Source organism: Ambystoma mexicanum, chromosome 5q (assembly GCF_040938575.1).
Source record: "Ambystoma mexicanum isolate Mex_15411 chromosome 5q, UKY_AmexF1_1, whole genome shotgun sequence".
Lineage (NCBI taxonomy): Eukaryota > Metazoa > Chordata > Amphibia > Caudata > Ambystomatidae > Ambystoma > Ambystoma mexicanum.
In genome coordinates, this window is record NC_090933.1 from 1275154908 (window position 1) to 1275168738 (window position 13831).

A 13831-nucleotide genomic window follows, 5' to 3' on the forward strand; every position below is an offset into this window, starting at 1 on the left:
GCTACAGAATTCTTTTTGGAATGAAGGTGGGGGTGAACAAGGCTAGATTAAGATTTAGGGCGGGAGCGGGGTGCACCGTTTCATTGTCATGTTTCCATGAGTGGGCAAGTGTTGGAGTCTAAGGGGTCTTTAAAAATGGGGTTTGCTGCTGGGGTGGGAGGCTTTCTTTTAGAAAACTGGCCGATTACATGAAGTTTACAAATGTGTTGCAAGAAGGAGAATGCGGCTCATTAAAAGCATCTTATGTTTTAAGTGTTGGGCATTCTGACCAAATCACAAATTATAATTCTCAGATTAAAAAGCTACAATGAAAGGTTCAACACAAGCCTGCATTTCCAGATGCCACACAATTCTGTCCATCTCAGCTGGCCACCTATTGCATCAGCAGGTCTTAGAAAGGGCATCACTCCCGCAATGCTGCAATGGTCTCTTACCTCATCATCTCCCTTGTACGGGGTGGATCCTTTGCCCCCTGCAATGCTGATGCCCAAGCCCCCCGTCTGACGCAGGATAGTGAGGCTCAACTGGAAACAGAGTAAGAAAACGTTACTGAGGAAAGATTTAAAAAAATAAACCTGCACCAAGTAAATAATGCTAGGATAGCAAGGGAATAGCAGAGTCTTAATCCGTAGGTGCCTCTAAAATGTTACTTCCATTACAGGATATTAGTATTTAAATTAGCAGACGTTTACAAACTCCCCGACAAACAGTGCATGCTACGAGCACCACTAAAGAAAAATAACTTCAGCTCTCCCAATATCAGCACCACCCGGCCCCACTATCCTCAGAGAAAACATGCAAAGGGGATTCACACAAAACACAGAGCTAAATACATTGGAGACAAAATGAATGAAATATTGTTGGCAAAAACAGAAGTGTTTATTCCTTAAGAACCATATAAGACTCATTATTGCACACTACTCTCCTGCAGATGAAGTCTTCCCAGGCGAGAGCACGCATTAGGATGAAACGATCCTCAGTGTGCCAGGGTCTTACTAAGTATAGGTAGTTGCAGGTCTTTAAAGCTCCGCTAGTGAGCTTGACTTTAGCTTTCCCACTCCCTCAACTGAGCCGGTAACGCTTTACCATCTTTTATGAAACTGTTTTCCCAGGTCTTGCACTGTGCCTCCGTTTTGAGGCACCTGCTTCTTTCACAGCATGCCTCAGAGATTGTGCTGCACCTTCCAAAAATACATAGAAGCTGATCACAAATGGTGCCTGGATTAAATTCTTAATACACAAACGGAAAGAAAACTTGAAAAGCAGTCTGCAGTAGTTGGATGTGGCTGCCCCCGCCCTCACCAAGCGCCTCCACCAGTGATTGGGTGGCTGCCAAAAGTATGAATGGATTCAACAGTAGAGAAATCCTGTCAGTTCAAAAGACCTGACCTAACCGAACCTGCGGGGTCTGAGCATCTTGACAAAGCCGGAGTCGTCTCCGGAAGCACAGAACAAGATGCAAAGTATTAGATAAGGTTTTCATATTTATGATAAATCTTCCAGACCTGTGTCAATCCCAGAACTTTTTGCTTGGACCTATTTTACCTTGTCCCTAGGTGAAGGGGACATTTTTCCACCTCTCACCTAGTCGTTTACTCTTTTATGGGTGACCTTTTTATGTCTCTCCATAGTGTATGGTTGGTGCTAATGTTTCCTCTAACTTTTGGCTGAGCCTGGGTTGCCCTGTTGGGTTCCCCTGTTCATTTCTTTCATGTACTTGCGTGAACTACAGTTCTAAGTACTAAAGATGGATTTTCATCCCCTTGACATTTTGTATTTGTGAGCCAGCAGACCCCACCTTATGTAGAGTGCTGGGGGAATACAATGTATCCGCTTTCTTATTTACCTGGTGACATTGTTAAAATTGCAAGTTTACTTCAACGGCTGGAGGCAGTCTAACAACTTCCATGACTTTTAATCACAGGCTGTGAATTCATCCGAGGTAATGTACAGAAGGGCCAGCATTTTGATCAAATGGTGGGATCCTTTTTTCACCATTTCTTGTGAGCTTGATGTTTGAGGTCTTCCCCTGCCATTCTATGCAGGAACGACCTCAGTGGAAGTTGTATCTTCAGCGGGAATCTTTTGTATTCCCCAGCCAGACTCCATAGTATTCAAGAAGGCAGGAAGCGAGGGAGGAGTCCAAAACTGCAGCCCTGTCTTCCACCTTGCCTGAAAGGAACTAACTCCCAGTGGGGGGCTTGATGTCCTGATTTGACAGCTAGACCGCCCCTTCCTGTAAAATGCAGGGAGAAATTGCATAAATTGTGCTTTAGTTCCTGATAAACACTTCGCACATGGAAACTGCCGACAAGTCGACCAATGGAGCTGAAACCAGGGAGGAAGATTAGGAAAGTACGGCTGTAGCGATTTGCAGCAACCGGAGAGCCTACTATGTAACCGCAGCCTGCTGTAAACCTTCCTTCCAGTCGGCCTGGGGGTCCCGAAAATGACGACCCATACCCAGAGCCTGGTGAGATCCACTAGACCATTTTCAACCATCCCACGTCGTGATGTGACCTTGCGGGTCTGCAATACCTTGGAACCTCGAGCCATTGTGTGATGCATGGTCTCCTGAAGTCTGAATCCGTCGAAACTTGGTGCCTCCTCCTAGCTTGCCAGAGACACGATTTTAGTCCTTGAAGTCCCCTCACCCAAGTGTTTTAGTGACGTGAAACCGAGCAAAAATATTCAGTCTTCTGCTGGCTCATGAAAACGGTGCAAAAACCACAGAGTCGCATCCAGCCGCGAAGAAACTCTTGCCTGGAGCCTTCCCCGTCTTCATGGCAAGCAATTCATCGACCGGGTTTTTAGCTTCAAATCCTGAAGACATCCTGCTGCAAACTCTTCTTCTGTGCTGAGGTACTGTGTTGGCTGGGGTATTGCTTACCTTAAGACTTTTGTGATTCCTGTGAAGCTTTGGTGGTGATTCATGGGATAGTGAGTACAATCATCCAGTTCACCCCAGCCCATTGCTGGAATCCCTCTAGGGTGTCTTCTCTGAAGTCCCTGGACCCTAACTCTAAATTGAACTACTGACTTGTTTTGAAGATACTTCCTCAGCAACTCTGACATTTCCTGCAACCAAACCCTCTCTCGACCTGCTTACAGCTGGCCCCAAGACCACTAGGGGCCCTCTTTTGCCTCCGAGAGAACTCATGCAATAGACTAGGGAAGGACTGCATAAGAAAAGGATTCTACCTTGAAAAGTATAACAATTGTATAAAAGTTACTTATTTGTTAAAGAGTTGGTTTGGTAACCGTCTCTCTGAAACATGAGCAGTTGCAAAAGTTCTTACTATTCTTTGAATGTGTTTTGCTATTCTGAAACGTATATATAAGGTTATTTTACTCACCTGTGAATTGCCCCCCCCCCTACCAAAAGTAATGCTGTTGTTTTTGCCTAACTAAATCTTTCAGAATATAAGTGTATAGCTTTGCCAACTGGCTATTTTCTTCTTCTAACTTTTATAGCCTGTTTAGAATATGTCTGCCTTGGGTTTGACCTACCTGGAATAGCTGTTTGTCATTCTGAATAAGTGTACTGTGGGTTTAGATGACCTTGATCTGCCTGGTGCAATTCTAAAATACTGTAAAGGAGTTTTTGCTTACCTTAGTCTGTCTTCCACTGATCTGAAAAGCATCTGTAATAGTTTATTACAACATTCGGTTTTACATACGTGGTATAAACTAGTTATCCTAAATATAGCAATAGGTTTATACAGACCCATGAATTTGTGCTCCATTGCTCAGTTAAGGAATCACTTAGTAAACAACCCTGTTGCCAGGATACATTTCTGAGTGTCACTGCATGACTGACAGTGTCTACTGCCCTTGAATTACTGTCTGTATTCAAAACGTATTCTTAACCTGGTTTTACTCCCCAATAATAGCTGATTGCATTCTGAATTTGTTACAGCTTTGACTCGCCTTGAACTGCTGATTGTTGGTTTTTATAATTGTGTTTACATATAATGTGATAGTACTTATCTACCCAAGATTCATCTTAGCCTACTTGTATTTAAATAAACCATGTATTTTTACAATACATGGTGTTTCAGTGTTTCTTTGGCCCATATGTATGCTACAATTTCTTTGCACCAAGCTACAGGTCTCTCTCCCTCCTAAAATAAGCCTGGCTGCTCTGTCTACGCCACCATCAACTCAGGTGGTACAGCCTTAAACTAAGAGTGGAGTTTGGCACCGTCTCAGTTGTATGGTTTTACTAAGCCCTTAGTTGTACTTCAGAAAAACTGTCCCGATACCAACCCACGATGAAGTGTACAGAAAATCTGTCAAACCCTGCACTCTTACAAGACCTGATCCCACAGAAAATCGCTGAAGAACCAAGGCACAAGGGATCACTTTCCTCAACTTACCCAGACAAGTCAAGTCAGATCCCTGAAAGAGCCTCTGCTCCCATCAAAGCCTCATTTCCCTGTGTCTGCATGGATCCCACGCAAAGAGGGAAAGACCAGACACAGTGCACTGGCAACCACGGGCACAGGTCAGTGTACTACCAGAAGCTGCAACACTGCCAGACGGGAAAAGAAAAACTGCGAGAAAAAAAAAAAAAAAGAATCCACCCTTCTCCGCTACGCACCACGTCTCTGGAACAAGTTACCAACGTTGATAAGCCTGCCCTCTCCACCCTACATTTCAGGAAGGACCTGTAGTCTCTATCTACTATTTAAACAACATCTCTACACTCAATCCTAATTCTCATCCTCTGGAGTGCCACTGCTCCAATACCCATTCCAACTCCTATGCTAACCCAAACGCTTATTTGTTACCACCTGGGTGCATCCCTTATGTACAACGCTCCATTGCGTCCCAACTACCTTAGCACTTTATAAATGCCATACATAGAAGCACAACCAGAAAGGAACCCACAAGTAATGTCACGATTTGAAGAACGTAATCTACCATCCCACTTATCTGGCCCAATGCAGAGTATTGTTTCATGTTTGATCATTTTCACTGATGAGCCCTCAACAGTGGCACAAAGTGATTGTGCTACTGTGAGACCCTACATTCCCCAAGGGTAGGGTGACAAGGTACCCTTCCTTTCTCTTTGCTAGCATGTGGGCTCGAAGGTTTAGTGCAGGCTTTGATCCTTGTGAATGCAGCCTGCCGTTTCAAAAGCAAGTCCCCTGCAGGGAAAGCATGTGTACATCCAGTAGCGTCCAAGAGACTTGCTTTGTTCGTACAGTAGCGCAAGTGCTCTATAGATTTTTCCATGTATTGTCACGGATAGCGTTAGTAAAGACTTCCCTTAGGTGCAATTTTCCCTCCATTTATGAACACTCCCCCCAAACTTTCTGCTTTTGTTTGGCTACCCTGCCTTTTTCCAGTGGAGTACATACTTCAGTTGCACTCCTCTGGGCTTTCGCTCATTTGTTATGGGGAAATGACATCCTTCAGACTATCAGAACTGGGAATCTATGTTTTCCTTAGTCTTTGACTATGTTGCCATTTCCTGGTAACATTTTATCTATATGCCAAGTACCGTACAGTACCACACATAGCGGTCCTTTTGTTTTATGGGCCTAGACACCCTCAAAGGATTTTTTGGTCATTGTACAAGTGTGGCTACTACGAACTGGTGGCAGCAGTTTACTTTTATAGTATTTTTGCTTCTTTTTAACCAACCAGATCGTGTTTGGCTCAAGACTGGCCAGTGCTGAAAATGGATGCGCCACAAAGTCTTTTGTTCAGTCCTTTGGCCATTTTGTCCCTTTGCCTTCCCCTAGGTCGAGTGACCCGGGTATTGGGCATGCAGCCTCCCGCAAAAACCACAACGTTCGCAGGCTCCTGCGTGTCATGTGTGCTAGTGCCCAGGAAGAGGGTTGGGCCTGTCTGGTCCCAATCAACATTACTGGTGGCAGTATGTCTGGTATGCCTGAATGACTGGAACCACCGTGGGCTGTGATTGGCCCACGCCTGGCGAGAATCCAAGAGAGCAGATCTTCGATTGGTTATACCAGATTTGAGCACAAAACGAATCTTGGATAAGAGAAGGGGTTCTGCACCCATTCCAGGTCGATCACCTGAAGTTCACACCGAACTACAGAAGGCGCAAAGTATTCTGAAACGCTAAAGCAGACCTGTGGAACCGCCAGAGACGTACTGGAAGGTTCGGCACCCTGAGCCTGCTGTTGTACTGTCAGACCCCTAGTTTCGCATTGATCACTGAAGGCCTACAACGGAGCTTTGACCCTTTGGCGTAGTGGGTACAACTACTCTCGGCATCTCCCGATTACCCTCCAATAGAACCTCTTCGGAAGTGTTCCTGGGCCACCCAGTGAACTGACCAGCTCGAACCCCGGGGATCGCCCTGCTCTGGTGACGGTTGTTGTAGGAGCCTTACCTGCCTGCCCCGATGTGCCCTGAGACGTACTGTCCTCTTTTCTTCACTGAGAGCTGAGAAAAAGCTGTCCCGCCAGAGACGATCGTCCCATCCCACAGCCGCTGAGAGCCAGAGTGACGTGTAACTGCAGGTGTTGAACTTACAAGCGACCTGGCCTAGACTGGCAAAGTTTGGCCCAGACTGTGTTGAGGGTCAGTGAGTACTTTCATTACTTATTGGTGACCCTCTGGAACATCCATTGTTCTTTATACACAAGAATCCCTAAAACGATACTCACCTTAGCTGGGCTAGCATGCGCTTCCTAGCTATTCCCAAAACTCGAAAGTCACTCTGCCTGCAAGTGTAGACCCTCCCCAAATAGTAGGACACTTTTCTTCATCACCTCAAGCCCCTTCCTGAACTGCCACCGCAGAGGACTCGCTTTCTCATACGCACAACCGCGCATTTTCAACACTACCGTACTTTTGAGAATAAGGCTCCTCACTTCGTAGAGCTGGACTGCCAAGTTAGGGATCAACTCTGAAGAACTGTCTAATGCTAGATTTGTTAACCTACCCTTTTGTTGCAGGTTGTGGTTGTGTTTTCCCCTTTATCACATTAGGCGAAACGTAATTTTATATATGGTAAATAGTGCAAGGAGTGTGTGGTAACCATTTGATATTACTGTGGTTTAATCATGTTTAATTAAGGCCTATAATAAATGTTGTAGTGGGGCAATTATTGACTAGAGAGCATGATCAGGCTCTGCCCACTTGCCTCCCTTAGAAGAAAACATTATAAAGGTAAGAAAGGACATATTTGAAACTGCACTTTAAATTCTCCTGGAAATGCAGCTGGCACAAAGAATAGTTCGTTTCACTACACAAGTAGGGGGCAGATAAGGATTTAGCTTGCACAATTAGTGTGTTTTAAAATAGAATAGATTAGGTGACAAAAAGGTGTGTACCCGAGATAGGGACTCACTATATAAGTAAAGCAGAACGCCTGTAGGCAGATAAGGTTGCTGCTCCCCATAGGTAGAGGTATCATGTGCCATGCATGCACCAGGTACTCAGTAGATAAAAAAGCAAATGTATCCTGCAGAGGAAAATGACTTGAAAAGCAGCAGCCATTTTAAATTGCACCTGCACGCCAGGGAATTGAGCTCTGCAGCTTTAAGAAAAGGCCCCAGATCAGCACGCTCGAACACATACGTTTAATTCAGGAACAATGCTGTGGTAGCTGGTCACGCTACTTCCAAGGAATGTGAAAACCCAAGGCTTTGTAGGGGAGGGTTACATGGCGGAACAAGATACCATTGTTTGCATCCAGCTGTTAAGGTAAATTAAGTTACAATAACACAGCAGACCATTTCAAGTCTATGGCATGGACTGAACATCCCAGGAAGTTCATAAGTAGTTGGCAGATTAATGGCTCTGTGATGGGCTAGGCGTGAAAGAGAAACGCAATGAGACTAAGACGACAAGTAATTACTGCGCACGTTGTGAAAACAGAATGATTCATAGTAATAGTTATTCATAAATGTGTCAAGACCAGGATGGCATGGTTGCAAGAAAAGGTCCTTGAGACTTGAGACATCATGCCGGAGACAATATGGGTTGTTTTATTGAATTAAAGAACAAAGGTGATACGCGTGTCTTCTCTTCCCATCTACATAAAACATGTCATCATGCAGCCAGTTCATGGAGTGTGACCGCATGCTAACCGATAAGCACATGTCTTTTTTTCACTGCAGAAGTAATTTAGGGCTTACCAATATTATTCAAGTATGATGAGGTATCACATTTTTATGGGATGGTTTAGGGGTAGGATCTTTGATAAGAATTGTCCAATAATGTTTATTGAAAATATAGAATTATGTATGTAGTTTAGTAGAGGGAGCCAATGACCAGGAGAGATAGGTTTTCATAACTGTTTATTTGTAATGCGCGCCAGACCCAAGGGTATCAGGGTGCAAGAGATACAAGAAGACTTTCAGCTTAGGTTACACACTGGCATATAGAAATACAGGTGTGGATCTACACATGCATAATGTACAAGAAATGGTGGGTAAATACAAAACAAAGAAAAACACTATATACAGCAGGAACATAATTTACAAAGGCAATCTGGGGTCTATTTACAGTGCAGGTGAAATGGGAGACAGATGCATTACTGGTCATTATCTTTAAGCCAGTTGATAAAATTCTGTCTGATGTTCACGTACGTTTGGTCAACTCTCAAGGACGGAGGTAGGGAGTTCAAGAGCTGTGCTGCTTTAACTGGGAAACATCTACCCCCGACTTTAGAAAGTTTAAATCTTGGCAAAGTTAGAGAATTAGTATTAGATGTTCTAGTAGGCCTGCTAGAGGACTTTGTTGAATCTCTCAGTGAGGTAGTAAGGCGCAGCGTTGTTCAGGCATTTGTAAGTGAGTGAGGCCGTTTTCAGCCAAATTTGTTTACTGGTAGATAGCCAGTTATACGGTCTCCTTATTTCTGAAATGTGCTCTTTCCTTGCTATGCCCAGGGCCGCTCTGAGGGCATTATTCTGGAGCATTTGTATTCTCCTGACTATGTGCTTATTGGCACCAATGTAAATGGAGTTACAGTATTTGGACAAGATTAGAGCTCTGGCCAGAATGATGCAGCACACCAGATTTTGTGTGTTGCTTTTAAGCTGGCCAAGTGCTCCAGGAAGATCCTCCGAACTCCCAGGAAGCAGGACTGACAGAGCCCGAGCCTCCTCAACAGAGTGCTGGACCCCAGGTGCAAGGAAAGCCCATCTTGACAGCCAGGAGCCGCGGTGTTGCTATTTGCAGTAGACGCAAGGAGCTGAATCACCGAAGTGCCACTTGAAGATTGCCAGTTGTGGTCGGTGACCATCCCATTGCAGTGCAGGAGTCCCCAGAAGTCCTCCATCTTGTCCACAAGACTGAGGCCCAGGAACACCAGGATCTGCAGAGCTGCACAGGAACAGAAGCCATCTGCCGCACTTTTCTTCAACCTAAAGGTACTGTACGGTCTAAGAGAACTTAACTCTTGTCGTGTAACTGCAGTTGTTCTCTGTTGGTGAGACTTGTTGTGGTTGCTCCGTAGAGTTGCTGATACCTTCTTTACTTCACAAGCCTAAACAGCTTGTGGCCCTACTTTGAATTCTTTTCTTCAAAAGACTTCGAAAACATTGTGCAAGACTTTAACCTACCTCTGAGAAGTGCTTCAGCTCACCTAGACTCTTGCCCAATTGACTTTGGCCTAGCCTGGCTCCCTGAATGGCTCTTCTTCCCTCTGTTAGTGTGTTTTGTCTTCCTTCCAGGAAGGGGTTAACTAACTTTGCATAGGGTGGTTTACAAAAGAGAATATTTGTGAGATCTCCTGTTTTGTCATAATAACCTCTCTCTTTGACAAACTCTTAAGTCTGATGACTAAATACCAACAGTAGTAGATTAATGTCCACAGTGTCCTAGTTACTAAAGTCACCTGAGGGTGTAGGAAGTGTGTGTGCCATCACTTACTTATTTAGAAATATTAAGAGTGTGTATTTTGTAGTGTATTTGTGTGTAACTTTAATATTGCCCCCTTCTGAAGAAGGCTTACTCTGACTTAAATAAATAATTGTTTAATCAAGAAACCTTTGGTGTAAGAGTTTATTTGAATACTTGTCACTGTGAATCTCTGCGCACCTCCCCTACAGCTCACATTGACCCCTCTTGAGATAAGCCTGGCTGCTCAACATGCTACCAACCCGTGCAGTAACAGACCTATACCAAAGGTTAGGTTCCTATTGCCAGGAGGTCCGGGATGTTGTAGTGCACCCAAAGGGCACTGCATACAATGTTGCCTAGCAAGTAGGAGAAGGGTGAAATTGGTAAAAGGAAAGACGCTATTAGTGCAAATGGAGAATGAAGCATGGCGCAGCTCAAAGACAGTTAAGGGATGAGTAAGAGTATAGAGGGCTACATGGCTTAGAAAGACAGCTAAGGGAGAGCTCCTGAGGTTGAGAGGCATGCATATAGATGGTCACAGGACAAGAAGCGCACCCATAGGTAAGGGAGAGAGTCGAGAGAGTATGATGAAACAAGAGAAATGGGCAGGAGGAAAAATATTGTTGAAACTCGATGGGAAAGGCCAGAAAATTATTATGTGAAGTTAGTGGAGTATGAAGAAATGAAAGCAGCAGCCAGGGTGGAAGTAGGAAGTCAGGAGGGAGACACAGGAAGAGATAGAGCAACATGCATAAAGGGAGAAAGGAGGGAATAGAGAGAATCAGCAGAGAATACGCAGAGAAAGGAACCGGAAAGACAAAGGAGGAACATGGAGGTAGGAGAAAGGGATAAGTATGCAAGGAGGCTAAATGAGAACAGAAGAATGGCAAGAGAAAAGGAAGAAATTGCAAGAATTATGAAGGAGATGAGTCAAAGGATGAGCAGAAAAATGATACCAGAGATGTGGGGAGAAGGGAGTGGGACAATAACTCCAGAGACCAAGGGCAGATGTGTGTTTACAGAGATGAGTGGAACATATGTAAAGGAGCCTGCTAAGGGAGTACGTTTTAATCTCATACTTGAGGATGACGACAGTGGAGAAAGTGACAGACACAGATTGGGTAGACATTGGTGAGGAAGGAGGGGGAGAAGAGGCAGCGCAAGCCCCAAAAATTGATACCACAGGAGTAGAAGATATAGCAGATTTACTGGGGCCAAGCCTGTATCTGCCCCTCACATCAGTACTGCCCATAATTCACAATATTTCTTAAGCAACTTGCCAGAACGCCAGCAACACCATGTAGCCGAGGCACTGAAAAGGAGAACTTGCGCAGCATCACATTTGCGCAACAAAGGGGGTAACAATTCCCACTGCTCCACAAGGGATTAGGGCAACCCCACTAAACTCCATGGAATCAGACTGACAAAAATAACTTGATGGATAAGCTGCAATCACCGACAACAGAAGCATGCCGGTCGATCTACAAGCTAGAGCGAGAGACAGCTGGGATAGCATTAGCAATAGGTAACCAGAAAGGCCTATTTGCATCCATATTGGGTGACCAGGCAGAGGATGTGTGGAAGCGAGCAGGCTATTTTTCAGTGATAGAACACTAAATATGACTGGACATCATTTAATAATTGTAGAGCTCATGTATGGACGGCACTGAGGGTGCTATTTCCAGATCAATCTGACATGAGCACCATCATGATTAGGAAGATGGGGACTACTGAGGACCCCGCTAGCTATGTGCAAGACATTAAGGAACGTTGCCGCTTGGAAACTAAAGACCATTGGGATAAAAATATATCAGTGTTTTATCCCATTCTGTGCCAGGGCCTACCTGAAGAAGTACAGAGAGTTAAAAAAAAGATGGTGGGGATTGAAATGAGACCATGGCCAGAGATACCATTAACTATCGTACATCATTGTAGGTTTGAGAAGAATCAAAAACAAAATAGAAGAAAGGCAAAAAGAAGAGGTGAAATTGGTGCAGAAGAAATGATCCAAAATGGCGGTGGACAAACAAGTTAATTACCCCTGGTAACGTTCTTTCGACTGGATGCTCCTCCAACATATTCCTCATCTTTGACATGTAGTGCCCTCAGCTTGGCTGCTTTGGAAATTATTCGGCAGTGGGTGCCCTGCGTAGATTGTGTCGGGTCGATGTCCCTCTAGGGCCTCCGTCAAAGGTGATGTCATTGGATGTTATAAGTAGCACGCAAATCGGCCTTTGCCTTAGTTCTGGTTTTTCCCCCCTCATCGTGTAGCAGAAGTGGCCACAAATCGGGCCTGACCGTACTGAACCTTGTTGGAACGAAAGCTGTAATAGCATGGGAAATTCTACAAAGGGACAGGTTGGAAGGGAGATGAGGAATACGATGGAACAACATCCAGTTGAAAGAACGCTACCAGGGGTAAGTAACTTGTTCTTTGAATGGAATTGTGTCCTCCAAAGTATTCCTCATCTTTGACATACTTCCACAGCAATACCCATATTTGGAGGAGGTTGAAGTATTTTGCACCTTAGAATTTAAAGAGTAAAGCACTGCCTTACCAAACGCAACATCCTGAGCATGGGAAATATCCAGGGAATAATGCTTAGTAAACGTGTGTATGGAAGACCACGTTGCAGCATTGCAGATGTTTTTGATAGGGACACCCCTTTGTAGGGCTGTCGACGTAGCCATGCCTCTGGTGGAATGAGCACTCAAGCCCTCAGGAGGGTCCTTGCCAGCCAATCTATAACATTCAACAATATTGAGGATGATCCACCTAGACATGGTGTGTTTAGAAACAGCCTGTCCTAGTTTGTGCCCTGTATACCCCACAAAGAGCTGGTCGTCCATGCTCACCCTGGACATTCTGGAAATATAAAAGCTTAACTCTCTCCTAGGGTCCAACCTATGAAGCCTTTCCTCATACTTACTAGGATGCAGAGGAGGATAGAAGGCAGGTAGCACAATTTTCTGACTTAAGTGAAAGTCTGAAAGTACCTTAGGTAGGAAGGAAGGGCTGACCTTAAACACAACCCTATCTTTGAAGAATACAGTAAAGGGTGATTTAGAAGAAAGTGCCTGCAATTCGCTCACTCTACGTGCAGATGTAATAGCCACCAACAGAATAGTCGTAAAGGTCCACAACCATAACGGACATTAGTGCAATGGTTGAAAAGGAGAACCCATTAGAAACTTCAAGACCAAGTTAAGGTCCCAAAATGGAACCAGAACTGCTGGCTCCAGAACTACAACTTTAAGTGTGCCTAAACATTGCTCCTGAAACCGGGTCCTTACTCGAAGACTCTAATCTTGCAGACGCAGGTTGTTAAGGAATCTGCCACCGCCAAATCCCGTAGGCTGAAATCTCTGCACTGCCCTGTGTTCTATACAGGATCCAATTGCCCTGAGGAAGGCTCTTCAATCAATGCCAACATTAATGGCCACAAGCCGAAACGTGCCATTAGCACAGCCCATGTATTTTTGATTGTAAAACTGGGGATCTGTGTATGCATTATCTATCTACAGTTTAAAAACTGACACGTAGGCAGCTTTATTCAAAACATGATCAAATGCTGATCATGAGTACATACAAAGGATAGGTACCTTTGCCCACAAGAAAGTTTGATTCAGCATTTCAAACATTGATTTTAATTGTGCATTTTGTTTGCTTTAATATGAAAATATTTTTCCTTTTTTTCTTTACCCTTTATTGCATTTATATCTTGAATTATCTTGTTTGTAAACATTAACCATTTAAGTGGTCACCCTTTTGTTTTCCTTTGTTTAAGTTTTTGTCTGAATATCTTATGTGTACATTTTCATGGCACTGCTCAGAACCATTACTCTTTACTTAAATTCTATGTATAATGAAAACATTTTAATATATACATGTAGTTTGTCCTAATTGTTCACTCTAGAAGTTTCCTATTTTTTCTGACTTCTCAAGAAGCAGAACATTCATTGTTTGGGAAAATTAATATATTAACCTAGACCATAAACT

The 13831-nt window shown here is 44.1% G+C and overlaps 1 protein-coding gene across 27 annotated transcripts in view; it reads right to left on the bottom strand.

Annotated features, from left to right (window-relative positions):
• The window catches only part of SCRIB (scribble planar cell polarity protein), a 1329907-nt gene that overhangs the window by 662939 nt on the left and 653137 nt on the right, over positions 1-13831 (bottom strand). For all 27 annotated transcript variants that reach the window (XR_011278687.1, XM_069621824.1, XM_069621823.1 and 24 more), the window contains one exon: positions 435-524. Coding sequence is in view for 26 of the 27 variants with exons in the window: in XM_069621824.1 (XP_069477925.1) it covers positions 435-524 (90 nt within the window). In the remaining variant the exon portion in view is untranslated. The remainder of the gene's footprint in view (positions 1-434; positions 525-13831) is intronic.